This window comes from Oncorhynchus clarkii, chromosome 13 (genome assembly GCF_045791955.1).
Source record: "Oncorhynchus clarkii lewisi isolate Uvic-CL-2024 chromosome 13, UVic_Ocla_1.0, whole genome shotgun sequence".
Taxonomy (NCBI): Eukaryota; Metazoa; Chordata; class Actinopteri; order Salmoniformes; family Salmonidae; genus Oncorhynchus; species Oncorhynchus clarkii.
Window position 1 is genome coordinate 12,096,771 of NC_092159.1, and position 16,288 is coordinate 12,113,058.

Here is a 16,288-nt window from a genome sequence, read left to right on the forward strand (position 1 = left end):
TATGCATGAATACGATGGTTAACTGTTCGTTGTTGTAATTTCCTGCCTAAGTTTGCCCACTTTGCCAATGAAGTAATCATTAAAATAATTGCCAACATCAAATGGTTTTGTGATGAATAAGCTATCTGATTCGATAGAAGATGGAGTTGAATTTATCTTTCTGCTCATAATTTCATTTAAAGTACTCAAGTTGTTTTCCTTCATTCTTTATATAATTGATCTTGGCTTCATAATACAGTTTCTTATTTTTTGTTGTTGAGTTTAGTCTCATAATGTATTAATTTGCCGTAAGTCAGCCAGTCAGATGTGCAGACAGACTTATTAGCCATTCCTTTTTCCCATCTCTTTCAACCGTACAGTTTTTCAATTCCTCATCAATCCATGGAGCCTTAACAGTTCCAACAGTCAGTTTCTTAACAGGTGCATGTTTATCAAAAATTGGAAGAAGCAATTTCATATATTCATCAAGTGCAGCGTCTGGATGCTCCTTGTTAATCTCAACAGACCAACAAATATTTTTAACATCATCCACATAAGAGTCACAGCAAAATCTTTTGTATGATCTCTTATGCACAATTTGTTCTTGTAGTGTTTGTAAACACCCTGGTAGGTTGATTGATAACCTAAACCAGATTACAGGCACTGGTTACAGTAAGAAGCTTCCTCTTGAGCGGACAGCTTGAGGAAAACCAATCAATATTCAGGTCCCCCAAAAAGTAGACCTCTCTGTTTACATCACATACACTATCAATTATTTCACACATATTATTTAGATACTGACTGTTAGCACTTGGTGGCCTATAGAAACACCCCAAAATAATAAGCTTTACATGAGGCAGATGAACCTGCAACCACAGCACTTCAATAACACTTGACATAAGATCTTCTCTAAGCATTACAGGGATATGGCTCTGAATATATACAGAAACACCTCCCCCAAAAACATTCCTATCTCTTCTAGAAATGCTATATCCTTGTATTGCTACTGCTGTATCATCAAATTAATTATCTAAGTGAGTCTCGGAAATGGCTCATGTATTAATGTTATCTGATATTAATAAGTTATTGATTTTGTGAACCTTATTTCTAAGGCTACATTTATTAATATGTGCTATTTTCAGCCCTTTCCTGGGTATCTTCTCAGAGATAGACATAATATGGAAAAGATCAAACAAATGAATCAATCATTAATCAATTGGTGTGTGTGCGCTGCGGGGTTGAGGCTACGAACCCATAGGCTTGGTTCTCTCATCCCTTCCAGGCTTCTGGGAGGGAGGGTGGATAATGAGCCTGTCATAGGGAGGGTGGATAGTGAGCCTGTCATAGGGAGGGTGAATAATGAACCTGTCATAGGGAGGGTGGATAGTGAGCCTGTCATAGGGAGGGTGGAAAATGAGCCTGTCATAGGGAGGGTGAATAATGAACCTGTCATAGGGAGGGTGGATAGTGAGCCTGTCATAGGGAGGGTGGATAATGAGCCTGTCATAGGGAGGGTGGATAGTGAGCCTGTCATAGGGAGGGTGGATAGTGAGCCTGTCATAGGGAGGGTGAATAATGAACCTGTCATAGGGAGGGTGGATAATGAGCCTGTCATAGGGAGCGTGGATAGTGAGCCTGTCATAGGGAGGGTGGATAGTGAGCCTGTCATAGGGAGGGTGAATAATGAACCTGTCATAGGGAGGGTGGATAATGAGCCTGTCATAGGGAGCGTGGATAGTGAGCCTGTCATAGGGAGGGTGGATAATGAGCCTGTCATAGGGAGGGTGAATAATGAGCCTGTCATAGGGAGGGTGGATAATGAGCCTGTCATAGGGAGGGTGGATAATGAGCCTGTCATAGGGAGGGTGAATAATGAGCCTGTCAAAGGGAGGGTGGATAATGAGCCTGTCATAGGGAGGGTGGATAATGAGCCTGTCATAGGGAGGGTGGATAATGAGCCTGTCAAAGGGAGGGTGGATAGTGAGCCTGTCATAGGGAGGGTGGATAATGAGCCTGTCATAGGGAGGGTGGATAGTGAGCCTGTCATAGGGAGGGTGAATAATGAACCTGTCATAGGGAGGGTGGATAATGAGCCTGTCATAGGGAGCGTGGATAGTGAGCCTGTCATAGGGAGGGTGGATAATGAGCATGTCATAGCAGATATAAGACATGTCTCTACGCGCTCTGGCAGCTTTCATGGCTGGGATCAGTTCTTTCCCCTTCTGACGTACAGCTTCAGGATGGTCCTCGTTGAGGAAAATATATGTTCCTTTCTAGTTCTTGGCTCTTTCCAGGACAGCTACCTTGTCATTGAACCTCAGGAACTTGACCACTATCGGTCTGGGCCTGTCACCTGGGCCGGTGGTGGGTTTTCCAGTCCTGTGGGAGCGCTCCACCTCAATCTTCCTGTGGTCCATCTTCAATTTCTCAAAGTTCATTTTCCTCACGTTGTCCTCAGACACCGTCCAGGTCTCATGTGGATATTCTGCAATTCTGTCCACAACCATGTTGTTCCGCCTTGATTGTCCCTTGAGGAAGTCTGATTTATCCGTCATTGTTATCATGGATTCACACACAGAACTGATGTCCTCTCTCAGTGACTTACAGATTGCTGTCATCTGCCATTTTCCTGTTTAAACTCATCGAGCTGAGACCCTGGGAGAACTACAAACTGGTTTCAGGTCCTGGACCTCTCAGGTCAGGTCATCCATAATTTTATTCATTGAATTGACCCCGTATTTGGACAAAACACTTGAAGCTGTTTTCTTGTTGTTTGTAACAACTGGTTGTAGAAGTATTTTTGTTTGTTTAACGGTCCTCCAGCCGGCTTTGGTCTTTGTAGCTAGCAACAAATGTTAGGCTGTTACTCCTCACAGTTCCAGACAGGACAGGTCACAGGGAAGATTGAACACAACAAACAGCTTTTCCAGTCCCACAGGACTAGGCTGCTTTCAAGCCCTCAATAATTCCCGTTAGCTTGATAGGCAGCTGGCTAGCAGCTAGGGTAGCTGCTACGCCAAATAGCTCCTCAGACCCGGCCTTGGTGTGCAGGATCACTGGACAGAGAGTAGCAGTCCCAGCAACTGATGCCAAGGATCCGTACTAAAAAGTTAGCTAGCAGCCGAGGGCGGTCTGCAGCAGCCGAGGGCGGTCTGCAGCAGCCGAGGGCGGTCTGCAGCAGCCGAGGGCGGTCTGCAGCAGCCGAGGGCGGTCTGCAGCAGCCGAGGGAGGTCTGTAGCAGCCGAGGGCGGTCTGTAGCAGCCGAGGGCGGTCTGCAGCAGCCGAGGGAGGTCTGTAGCAGCCGAGGGCGGTCTGTAGCAGCCGAGGGCGGTCTTCAGAAGCCGAGGGCGGTCTGTAGCCACCGAGGGCAGTCTGTAGCCACCGAGGGCGGTCTGTAGCAACCGAGGGCGGTCTGTAGCAGCCGAGGGCGGTCTGTAGCAACCGAGGGCAGTCTGTAGCAGCCGAGGGCAGTCTGTAGCAGCCGACGGCAGTCTGTAGCAACCAAGGGCGGTCTTTAGCAGCCGAGGGCGGTCTGTAGCAGCCGAGGGCGGTCTGTAGCAGCCGAGGGCGGTCTGTAGCAGCCGAGGGCGGTCTGTAGCAACCGAGGGCGGTCTGCAGCAGCCGAAGGCGGTCTGCAGAAGCCGAGGGCGGTCTGTAGCAGCCGGGGGCGGTCTGTAGAAGCTGGGGGCGGTCTGTAGCAGCCGAGGGCGGTCTGTAGCAGCCGAGGGAGGTCTGTAGCAGCTGACTACAGTAATGTGGGAGTTCTTATATACGTTCACTTTAACCGCAAGCCATTCAAAATGTTTGGTTTTGGTAATCGAGAGAATTTCAGAGGTGTTAAACTCAGATTTAACATAAATTGTAACCCCTCCTCCTTTGTTCACCCGATCTGTTCTAAAAACCGTGTGCCCATCAATAGAAATTAAGTTTCTTTAACCAAGTTTCTGATAAAACCATTATGTCTTCATTTGTTGTTTTGGCCCATATTCTCATCACGTCTATTTTTGGAAATAGACTTCTGACATTAACATGCAAGAGGCCAAAACCTGCTCTGTTTTTAAAATCATAGGGAGTCGGTAGAGATTACATGGTATCTACCGGCCCAGGGTTTGGTTGAACATTAGCAGAGATCAACAATAAAAGCATAACAATATCTCTCAGTTGCACAATGCGTGAGGGCTTGGTGGAGCCAGCACCATTGTCAATACAACGAAGTGAGTCTTTCGACACAGAAAAATAGGCATTCAGCAGTTTGAGATTTTGGAAGTATGTCATCAAGTGTAGGTCCAGTTGTGTTTGAGAGTGGTACAAATGTAACTGCATAGAGAGACCACGTTCCTGGTGGTATTTTCAGAGTCAAACTAAGACTAAGTAACATGGAGATATTCAGAGTTAAACTAAGACTAAATAACATGGAGATATTCAGAGTTAAACTAAGACTAAATAACATGGAGATATTCAGAGTCAAACTAAGAATAAATAACATGGAGATATTCAGAGTCAAACTAAGACTAAATAACATGGAGATATTCAGAGTCAAACTAAGAATAAATAACATGGAGATATTCAGAGTTAAACTAAGACTAAACAACATAGAGATATTCAGAGTCAAACTAAGACTAAATAACATGGAGATATTCAGGGTTAAACTAAGACTAAATAACATGGAGATATTCAGAGTCAAACTAAGACTAAATAACATGGAGATATTCAGAGTTAAACTAAGACTAAATAACATGGAGATATTCAGAGTTAAACTAAGACTAAATAACATGGAGATATTCAGAGTTAAACTAAGACTAAATAACATGGAGATATTCAGAGTTAAACTAAGACTAAATAACATGGAGATATTCAGAGTTAAACTAAGACTAAATAACATGGAGATATTCAGAGTTAAACTAAGACTAAACAACATAGAGATATTCAGAGTTAAACTAAGACTAAATAACATGGAGATATTCAGAGTTAAACTAAGACTAAACAACATAGAGATATTCAGAGTCAAACTAAGACTAAATAACATGGAGATATTCAGAGTCAAACTAAGACTAAATAACATGGAGATATTCAGAGTCAAACTAAGACTAAATAACATGGAGATATTCAGAGTTAAACTAACCTGTCGGTTGCTCTATTTCTCCATTTCAAAATGTCTCCATCGACTCTGTTTGATTGACAGCTGAATCACTGTGTGGCGAGGCCTGCCAGGGAGCAGAACAGGAACACACACACGCACAGACACACCGACACACACACACACACACACTGTGTTTAATCACTGTGTGGAGAGGCCTCCCAGGGACTAGAGGGAATAAAGGGCTGGTACACTGATAAACTTAATAACTTAGGGAGAGATACACACACACACACACACACGCACACACATGCATACACACATGCATACACACACGCACACACATGCATACACACACACTGTGTTTAATCTGTCACTGTCAGGTTACCACATGAAAGAGTTTTCTAACCTGCTGCGTTTGACTCATTCTACAATAGAACCCATTTCCCCACATATTTGTAAAGAGAAAGAGACACTCCCTAAATGAATCAGGAACACTTTTACACACTCTTGACATAAGGATATGACAACATTTAAAGAGGACAATTTGTCAGTCAGTGGGGACTGACATGTCATCATTATTTGAAGCATGACTGGCTCAAAGGAGATGAAAGTGGCTGCTCTGTGATGTGTCTTGTCCCTAGGACCAGAAGAAAGACTCCTGGGTCATATTCAGTAGGTGGAAAAGTATCAGAAAAGACCACCTGAACCAATAAGAACGCAGATTATGTTATCTGTTGCAAAGAAAATTGCTACCGTGTGCCTTTCTCAACAGGGCCCTTTGTCCTAGTTTTCTATCTGCTGTGTGAGTTGATAGTTGTGGCTGATCTGGGGCCTGTATCCACAAAGTGTCTCAGAGTAGGAGTGTCCACAAAGTGTCTCAGAGTAGGAGTGTCCACAAAGTGTCTCAGAGTAGGAGTGTCCACAAAGTGTCTCAGTCAGAGTAGGAGTGTCCACAAAGTGTCTCAGAGTAGAAGTGTCCACAAAGTGTCTCAGAGTAGGAGTGTCCACAAAGTGTCTCAGAGTAGGAGTGTCCACAAAGTGTCTCAGAGTAGGAGTGTCCACAAAGTGTCTCAGAGTAGGAGTGTCCACAAAGTGTCTCAGAGTAGGAGTGCTGTTCTAAGACCAGTTGTGCCTTCTAAATCATAATGGAAAACAGGGAGGGCTGATGGTAGATCAGCATACCTACTCTGAGATGCTTTGTGTTGTTGCTATATGAGGTCCTGGTGCAGCAGATAGCCTAGCGCTTAGAGCGTTGGGCTAGTAATCAAAATGTTGTTGGTTCAAATCCCCAAGCTACTCATGTGCCCTTGAGCAAGACACTTAACCGTAATTGTTCCTGTAAGTTGCTCTGGATAAGAGTATCTGCTAAATGACAAAAATATATAGATTTAGTCCTGGTGGTGTCTTATCCTTCTGTAGTTGCCATTAGAGGTCCTGGGGTGTCTTATCCTTCTGTAGTTGCCATTAGAAGTCCTGGTGGTGTCTTATCCTTCTGTAGTTGCCATTAGAAATCCTGGTGGTGTCTTATCCTTCTGTAGTTGCCATTAGAAATCCTGGTGGTGTCTTATCCTTCTGTAGTTGCCATTAGAGGTCCTGGTGGTGTCTTATCCTTCTGTAGTTGCCATTAGAAGTCCTGGGAGTGTCTTATCCTTTTGTAGTTCCCATTAGAGGTCCTGGTGGTGTCTTATCCTTCTGTAGTTGCCATTAGAGGTCCTGGTGGTGTCTTATCCTTCTGTAGTTGCCATTAGAAGTCCTGGTGGTGTCTTATCCTTCTGTAGTTGCCATTTGAAGTCCTGGTGGTGTCTTATCCTTCTGTAGTTGCCATTAGAAGTCCTGGTGGTGTCTTATCCTTCTGTAGTTGCCATTAGAAGTCCTGGGAGTGTCTTATCCTTTTGTAGTTCCCATTAGAGGTCCTGGTGGTGTCTTATCCTTCTGTAGTTGCCATTAGAGGTCCTGGTGGTGTCTTATCCTTCTGTAGTTGCCATTAGAGGTCCTGGTGGTGTCTTATCCTTCTGTAGTTGCCATTAGAAGTCCTGGTGGTTTCTTATCCTTCTGTAGTTGCCATTAGAAGTCCTGGTGGTGTCTTATCCTTCTGTAGTTGCCATTTGAAGTCCTGGTGGTGTCTTATCCTTCTGTAGTTGCCATTAGAAGTCCTGGTGGTGTCTTATCCTTCTGTAGTTGCCATTAGAAGTCCTGGTGGTGTCTTATCCTTCTGTAGTTGCCATTAGAAGTCCTGGTGGTTTCTTATCCTTCTGTAGTTGCCATTAGAAGTCCTGGGAGTGTCTTATCCTTTGTGTAGGTCCTGGTGGTGTTCTGTAGTTGCCATTAGAGGTCCTGGTGGTGTCTTATCCTTCTGTATTTGCCATTAGAAGTCCTGGTGGTGTCTTATCCTTCTGTAGTTGCCATTTGAAGTCCTGGTGGTGTCTTATTGTTCTGTAGTTGCCATTAGAAGTCCTGGTGGTGTCTTATCCTTCTGTAGTTGCCATTAGAGGTCCTGGTGGTGTCTTATCCTTCTGTAGTTGCCATTAGAAGTCCTGGTGGTGTCTTATCCTTCTGTAGTTGCCATTAGAGGTCCTGGTGGTGTCTTATCCTTCTGTAGTTGCAATTATAAGTCCTGGTGGTGTCTTATCCTTCTGTAGTTGCCATTAGAAGTCCTGGTGGTGTCTTATCCTTCTGTAGTTGCCATTAGAAGTCCTGGTGGTGTCTTATCCTTCTGTAGTTGCCATTAGAGGTCCTGGGGGTGTCTTATCCTTCTGTAGTTGCCATTAGAAGTCCTGGTGGTGTCTTATCCTTCTGTAGTTGCTATGTGTTAGCTTATCCATCTATACACCTGCTGTGTGTCCTTGATGCCAAACAGAGGACAACAATCTCTCAGTGGGGGAGGAGCAGACATATACTGACTTTCTGTCTCTCTCTCTGCAGCATACAGAAGGGTTTAAGAAGCGTTGGTTCACCCTGGACCACAGACGTCTCATGTACTACAAAGATCCCCTGGTAAGACTGGTTTCACACACACACACACACACACAGGCACACACATAGGCACACACACCGGCACACACACACTTCTCCCAGATAGGCTCTTATAGGCCAGTTACTAGAGAGGACCTCATGTTTTATATGCATCTGATTGATATCAAAAGGTTTGAAAGGACTTCATAATGACGGATGAAGTTTCCTCTTGCTGTATCAGGTCAGTACAACATGTTCTCTGTTAGTTTTAACAAGGAGCTGCTATGTAGAGGAGACTCGCTAGACAGTAATCTGATACTTCTATTAGAAGACCATCAAACCACACACACACACGCACGCACGCACGCACGCACGCACGCACGCACACACACACGCGCACACTCTCTCTCACACACACACACACGCACACTCTCTCACACACACGCACACGCACACTCTCTCTCACACACACGCACACGCACACTCTCACACACACACACACACACACCCCAAACCACGACTCCAAAGAGGCAGAGAACTCACTAGCACCCTCTCTCAAGTCACCTCACATCAACACCTAAACTAATATTGGCTAGATGTAACACTATGGAGATTCTGTAGAGTGTGTATGAGGGTGATGTCGTGCTCTACTTAGCGTGCCTGGTTTGAATCATTACACACAACGATGGAAAGTGAAAGCCCAGGGGAGCGTACTAGGGAGGGCCAGACCTGGCCACATGAGATAGAACAGACGAGGGGAGCCTCACACTACAGGCTCAGATGCCATATGTTGAATACAGCAACGTTAGGACAGCTGCCTTCATCAAGGTTTCACACTGGGGCTGTTACAGAGAACCATACACAGGCTGTAGTGAGGTGTGGAGCCCGTATGGAAATAAAGAGATTGAAGACTTCTTCTCCATCCTAAATGGCCCCCTATTCCCTTTATAGTGCACGGCAGGGTAGCCTAGTGGGTAGTGCGTTGGACTAGTAACCAAAAGGTTGCAAGTTCAATTCCCCGAGCTGACAAGGCACAAATCTGTCATTCTGCCCCTGAACAGGCAGTTAACCCACTGTTCCTAGATCGTCATTTGTTCTTAACTGACTTGCCTAGTTAAATAAAGGTCAAATAAAAACTCCTTTGGACCAGGGATCTTAAGGCTCTGGCCAAAAGTAGTGCACTATAAAAGGCATAGGGGGCCATTAGGGATGCAGCGTTGTCTGTTTGATGAAGTAGACCAAGTTGTGTAGCCAGCCAATGCAGCCAGCCAGAGACAGGCTTTGACCAGCAGAATATAAATACATGAGCAGTGTTAGAGATAAATGCTGTAAAGGTTTGAAGGAAGCGGGTCAGTGAATGGCAGTTTGAAGAAGTAGAGTGTGAGAATAAGTCACCGCTACAATGTAACAGTATGTATGTACTGTACAGAATGTAACGTGGCAGGTTAAGTTGTGTGTCGACTGTATATTGTTATGGTGCCTGTTCTCTAACCTCACCCCTCTCACCACACCCCATTTAACTCATCCTCACCCTGTCTACCTCACCCTACCTCACTCTCACCTCACCCTCCCCTACCTCACTCTCAACTCACCCCCTCTACCTCACCCTCCCTCCTCTACCTCACCCTCCCTCCCTCACCTCCCCTACCTCACTCTCACCTCTCTACCTCACTCTCACTTCACCCCCTCTACCTCCCTCTCACCTCACCCCCTCTACCTCACCCTCCCTCCCTCACCTCCCCTACCTCACTCTCACCTCTCTACCTCACTCTCACCTCACCCCCTCTATCTCACTCTCACCTCACCCCCTCTACCTCACTCTCACCTCACCCCTTCTACCTCACTCTCACCTCATCCCCTCTACCTCACCCTCCCTTACCTACCTCACTCTCACTCTCACCTCACCCCCTCTACCTCCCCTACCTTGCCAGGATGCCTTTGCCAAGGGTGAGGCATTCCTAGGGCACCAAGACCATGGTTACAGAGCTAGCCCTGGCCTTCCCGCCGGAACCCACTGCAACGGCGCCTGGCAACACGGCATCACCATAGTAACACCTGAGCGCAGCTTCCTGTTTACCTGCGAGACGGAAGTTGAGCAACAGGATTGGCTGAAACACTTCAATGATGTCATCAGCATCCAGATGTCCCCTCAGGAGTACTCCAGTAAGAGATTACAACCTCTTATTAAGGGTTTATATTTATTAACATCTATGTGTGTTTATAAGCATGCCGATGTCCCCTCAGGAGGACTCCAGTAAGAGAGGACCATGTTTTACTATTTATAAAGGGTTTATAAACATATATTGCTGTTATTGTTTGGTTATAAAGTGTTTATTAACATCTGACCTCATGTTTGTGTTTTGCAGTGGAGGCTATGTTCAGACACAAGCATTGATGGACCCTTCCTTCCCCCATCCTCCTCTCCTCTACCTGTCTTCTGTTCCTCCTCTCTCCTCCTCTCCTCTACCCGTCTTCTGTTCCTCCTCTCTCCTCCTCTCCTCTACCCGTCTTCTGTTCCTCCTCCTCCTCTCCTCTACCCGTCTTTTGTTCCTCTCCTCTCCTCTACCTGTCTTCTGTTCCTCCTCTCTCCTCCTCTCCTCTACCTGTCTTCTGTTCCTCCTCTCTCCTCCTCTCCTCTTCTGTTCCTCCTCTCTCCTCCTCTCCTCTACCTGTCTTCTGTTCCTCCTCTCTCCTCCTCTCCTCTACCCGTCTTCTGTTCCTCCTCTCCTCCTCCTCTCCTCTACCCGTCTTCTGTTTCTCCTCTCTCCTCCTCTCCTCTACCTGTCTTCTGTTCCTCCTCTCCTCCTCCTCTCCTCTACCCGTCTTCTGTTCCTTATCTCATCCTCTCCTCTACTTGTCTTCTGTTCCTCCTCTCTCCCTCTCCTTCTCTCCTCTACCCGTCTTCTGTTCCTCCTCTCTCCTCCTCTCCTCTACCCGTCTTCTTCTGTTCTCTCCTCTCCTCCTCTCCTCTACCCGTCTTCTGTTCCTCCTCTCTCCTCCTCTCCTCTACCTGTCTTCTGTTCCTCCTCTCTCCTCCTCTCCTCTACCCGTCTTCTGTTCCTCCTCTCTCCTCCTCTCCTCTACCTGTTTTCTGTTCCTCCTCTCCTCTACCCGTCTTCTGTTCCTCCTCTCTCCTCCTCTCCTCTACCCGTCTTCTGTTCCTCCTCTCCTCTACCTGTTTTCTGTTCCTCCTCTCCTCCTCTCCTCTACCTGTCTTCTGTTCCTCCTCTCTCCTCCTCTCCTCTACCTGTCTTCTGTTCCTTATCTCATCCTCTCCTCTACCCATCTTCTGTTCCTCCTCTCTCCTCCTCTCCTCTAACTGTCTTCTGTTCCTCCTCTCTCCTCCTCTCCTCTACCCGTCTTCTGTTCCTCCTCTCCTCCTCCTCTCGTCTACCCGTCTTCTGTTCCTCCTCTCTCCTTCTCTCCTCTACCCGTCTTCTGTTCCTCCTTTCTCCTCCTCTCCTCTATCCGTCTTCTGTTCCTCCTCTCTCCTCCTCTCTCCTCCTCTCTACCTGTCTTCTGTTCCTCCTCTCCTCTAACTGTCTTCTGTTCCTCCTCTCTCCTCCTCTCCTCTACCCGTCTTCTGTTCCTCCTCTCTCCTCCTCTCCTCTAACTGTCTTCTGTTCCTCCTCTCTCCTCCTCTCCTCTACCCGTCTTCTGTTCCTCCTCTCTCCTCCTCTCCTCTAACTGTCTTCTGTTCCTCCTCTCTCCTCCTCTCCTCTACCCATCTTCTGTTCCTCCTCTCCTCCTCTCCTCTACCCGTCTTCTGTTCCTCCTCTCTCCTTCTCTCCTCTACCCGTCTTCTGTTCCTCCTTTCTCCTCCTCTCCTCTACCCGTCTTCTGTTCCTCCTCTCTCCTCCTCTCCTCTAACTGTCTTCTGTTCCTCCTCTCTCCTCTTCTCCTCTACCCGTCTTCTGTTCCTCCTCTCTCCTCTCCTCTACCCGTCTTCTGTTCCTCCTCTCTCCTCCTCTCCTCTACCCGTCTTCTGTTCCTCCTCTCCTCCTCCTCTCCTCTACCCGTCTTCTGTTCCTCCTCTCCTCCTCCTCTCCTCTACCTGTCTTCTGTTCCTCCTCTCTCCTCCTCTCTACCTGTCTTCTGTTCCTCCTCTCCTCCTCCTCTCCTCTACCCGTCTTCTGTTCCTCCTCTCCTCCTCCTTTCCTCTGCCCATCCTGGAGATCACCAAGACGTTTGAGTTAGATTAGGCTGTCCTTGCCTAAGTAAGACAGATGTACAAACACACTAGACTGCAGCAGGACCTGTCATCATGGTCAACCACTGTGCCTTACACTATGTCATTACTTTAATCTCTCAGATCAATGTGATTTAAATGTGTACTTTTAAAGTTCCCTATTAATATCTTAGAAATTGACATTTTAGATGGGTGAGTTTGGTTAGGAGATATGTAAAGATATACATTTGAATATAACTATGGATAATGTTCAACTCTCTTATGGGTGTGTATAAACAGATAGTGGGGTTTTTTGATAGTGCCATTTTGTGGTGTTTCAAGAATATGACAGATCTCTCTTTCTACATATCCTGTATGACCGAAGATATTTTAAGGTATTAGACAACCTATTTAGACTGAGGAGACATGCAAAGAACATCATTGATTGATACATACTTGTCATTCCTCCCATGTCGTGCTTTTATTTGTGTTATCAAGGGTGTTTTCCAATATAGAAGAAGATTGGTTGTAAATGTTCATGTTTGAGGTACTACAAACTATTTTTTATAAATCCGTACATTGGTCTCCTCTTGTTTTAAATATGTAAATGATTTGAAAATGACATCTAAAGAGTTCATGTGTAAAATATAGAGATCGAATGATATGTCAGTGTGTGTGTGTGTGTGTGTGTGTGTGTGTGTGTGTGTGTGTGTGTGTGTGTGTGTGTGTGTGTGTGTGTGTGTGTGTGTGTGTGTGTGTGTGTGTGTGTGTTTTAGCGCCAGCGAACCAGGGGTGTTTAAAACTGCACCCAGGTGTTTAAAGAGAGCAGGACCGGGGCTGAGGTGAATCACTCATAAATCCAAAGAGTCATCCTGGGTTACACCTATATGAGAGAGAGAGAGAGACGGGGAGAGAGAGAGAGAGTGAGGGGGACGGGGAGAGAGAGTGAGAGAGAGGAGAAACAGAGCAAGAGAGAGGTAAAGGGGACAAAGAGGAAGAAGGAAAGGGGTCAGAGGACAGAGAGAAGGAAAGAGAATAGAAGACTGCAGTTGAAGGAAAGAAGAAGACGGACACAACAAGACGCCTATGAAGAGCTCTGGAATTAAACACTAGAAGGGGCCCCAGTTACTCTATTGGAACAGCCCAACATTGACCTTTTGAGAGGTACCAACAATGACCATCCACCGTGCCAGTTGAGAACACAAGACAACCTAACCTCTGGATACAGTCTGAGAGCTTCTGAATCACCACAAACTGACCAATGACAACACACTGTCAACACAGGACATCAAGCTACTCCCAAGTCACCGCTGCGGTTCAAGTCCACTAGAAACTGAAGCGTCTGTCTGTTCTTCTGTATCGCCTGGGCTTCGTCCGGTACCCGCAGGAAGGAAAGGATCATGGGAGCTTGGAGGAGCTGGAGTGGGGACGTGGAAACATCGGGAGATAAGAGACACTCGATGAGGTGGACTTGTCAGCCATGTCCTGGTTCACCTTAAAGCTGCAGGTTAACAGTCGTAGTGGAACTGAAGCCACTGTTGAAGCATCACTACACACGGCCTGTTTTCCTATTGGATTTAGATTCAATTTAGATAAAGAGTCAGAAGGCCAAAGACGATTTATGTGTTTTCAAGTCAAATGTTACTTGTCACATACACAGTTTCCAGCAGGTTTAAAATGTGCAGTGACATGCTGACGTGCTATCTCCCTCAACAATGCAGAACAACGTGCTATCTCCCTCAACAATGCAGAACAACGTGCTATCTCCCTCAACAATGCAGAACAACGTGCTATCTCCCTCAACAATGCAGAACAGTTGTTGTTTTTGTCTGGTTCTGTCTGTTTTTCACTGGATCTTATGCAGTGCGCAAAGTCACTTCACATTCTTTATGATTCTCTATTCACTCCAACATGGAGCACTTTAAAATCCGTTTGGAATCCATAAGCAATTCTTTAAAATCAGTTTGGAATCCATAAGCAATTCTTTAAAATCCGTTTGGAATCCATAAGCAATTCTTTAAAATCCGTTTGGAATCCATAAGCAATTCTTTAAAATCCGTTTGGAATCCATAAGCAATTCTTTAAAATCCGTTTGGAATCCATAAGCAATTCTTTAAAATCCGTTTGGAATCCATAAGCAACTCTTTAAAATCCGTTTGGAATCCATAAGCAACTCTTTAAAATCCGTTTGGAATCCATAAGCAACTCTTTCAAATCTTTCTGAATACTAATAGTAATAACAGTTTATCCCAGTAAAGTGATCACTTCATTGTAGGGACGTGCTGGCCTTATTTATGAACTCAAACCTTTCCCCAACGATGAACCAGAGCCAGACACCCATCGTGACCTCCATCTCACCCCAGTCAGGGCATGGTTCTGGGGGCTCGGGCGGTGTCTCTGGAGGGGGTAGCTCCGGGGGTGGGGGTTTGTGGGTGACCTCTCTCCTCGGCGCTACCCTCCTAATCATGCTCGCCATGGGGGTGGCGGGTAACATCTACACCCTCTTCATCATGCGTTCCGCGGCTCTCCGCCGATCCGGCTCTATGTACGTCTATATACTCAACCTTGCCCTCGCCGACCTCCTCTACCTCTCTACGATCCCATTCGTCATCTGCACCTACTTTGCTCACGATTGGTTGTTCGGCGAGGCCGGTTGCCGGGTCCTCCTGAGTCTCGATCTCCTCACCATGCACGCCAGCGTCTTCGTCCTGGTCGCCATGTCGTTGGAGCGCTACCGGGCCGTGGCGAAGCCGTTTGACGCCCGGCGATCCAGCACGCGGGGACGGAAGGTAGTGGCGGCCGTCATCTGGTTCGCGGCGTTTGTCCTGACACTACCCATGATGATTATGATACGGCTGAGGGAAGGGAAGTGGAACGCGGCCGGGAACGCCAAGCGGATCTGTTACCCGACGTGGACCCAAGAGGCCTTCAAGGCCTACCTCACCGTCCTGTTCCTGACCAGCGTCCTCGTACCCGGTTTAGTCATTGTTGGTCTCTACGCTGGCCTAGCACGTCGCTATTGGACTGCTCAGGCTAGCTTGGGACGAAGCAGCCGTTCAGCGAGAAGACGAGGCTTAAATCAAAAGGTTGTAACAATGATTTTTTGTATCATTGTAGCGTACTGGGTGTGTTTCCTGCCTTTCTGGGGGTGGCAGTTGGCACAGTTATTTTCCCCGCAGTCCCTCGGGGCTCTGTCTCCTGCCACTCACAGTTACATGAATTTCTTTGTAACGTGTCTGACCTATGGGAATAGCTGCATTAACCCTTTGTTGTACACCCTCCTGACCCGGAACTATAAGGACTATCTGGCTCAGAAGGGTCAGAGCACAGGGTCAAGTAGGGGAGACCCGGCAGCCGGAGCACCCCTACAGGATCTATAATCAGAGTAGAGGTGACCTGGGGTCAGCAGCCGGAGCACCCCTACAGGATCTGTAATCAGAGTAGAGGTGACCTGGGGTCAGCAGCCGGAGCACCCCTACAGGATCTATAATCAGAGTAGAGGTGACCTGGGGTCAGCAGCCGGAGCACCCCTACAGGATCTATAATCAGAGTAGAGGTGACCTGGGGTCAGCAGCCGGAGCACCCCTACAGGATCTGTAATCAGAGTAGAGGTGACCTGGTGTCAGCAGCCGGAGCACCCCTACAGGATCTATAATCAGAGTAGAGGTGACCTGGGGTCAGCAGCCGGAGCACCCCTACAGGATCTATAATCAGAGTAGAGGTGACCTGGGGTCAGCAGCCGGAGCACCCCTACAGGATCTATAATCAGAGTAGAGGTGACCTGGGGTCAGCAGCCGGAGCACCCCTACAGGATCTGTAATCAGAGTAGAGGTGACCTGGGGTCAGCTGCCGAAGAACCCCTACAGGAAATATAGGAGAAGAGGGGGGAAAGTATTTTGACGTGACACAAGTAGGACCCATTATATTTGACTTAAATCCTTTTTATCCTGGGGAGGATAGGTCATCCATGCAGGAACTATAAAAGAGGGGGAGTTATTCTGACAAGAGCACTATTGCCAAAGCATTTCTGATACAGCATTTTTATCTTTTCACTCTGAGGAGTACCTTGGATTTGGTGAAAACATGAGGACATTTCTTTATAGCTGTTG

At 46.8% G+C, this 16,288-nt stretch overlaps 2 protein-coding genes across 2 annotated transcripts in view; both read left to right on the top strand.

Moving 5' to 3' along the window:
- Positions 1-10,585, top strand: part of LOC139424410 (arf-GAP with dual PH domain-containing protein 1) — a 35,135-nt gene extending 24,550 nt beyond the window's left edge. The window contains exons 9-11 of the mRNA XM_071176188.1: positions 7,982-8,053; positions 9,943-10,174; positions 10,378-10,585. Of these exons, the coding sequence (XP_071032289.1) occupies positions 7,982-8,053; positions 9,943-10,174; positions 10,378-10,406 (333 nt within the window). The 3' untranslated portion in view covers positions 10,407-10,585. The remainder of the gene's footprint in view (positions 1-7,981; positions 8,054-9,942; positions 10,175-10,377) is intronic.
- Positions 10,586-13,655: 3,070 nt separating this feature from the next.
- On the top strand, positions 13,656-15,578 carry LOC139424409 (urotensin-2 receptor-like). Its single transcript, XM_071176187.1, has one exon. It carries the CDS (start codon positions 14,474-14,476, stop codon positions 15,557-15,559), a length of 1,086 nt encoding a protein of 361 aa, XP_071032288.1. The 5' UTR covers positions 13,656-14,473; the 3' UTR covers positions 15,560-15,578.
- Positions 15,579-16,288: the final 710 nt, after the last annotated feature.

Coding starts and splice junctions, on each gene's coding strand:
- LOC139424409 (XM_071176187.1), top strand. CDS start 14,474: ATGAACTCAAACCTTTCCCCAACGATGAACCAGAGCCAGACACCCATC.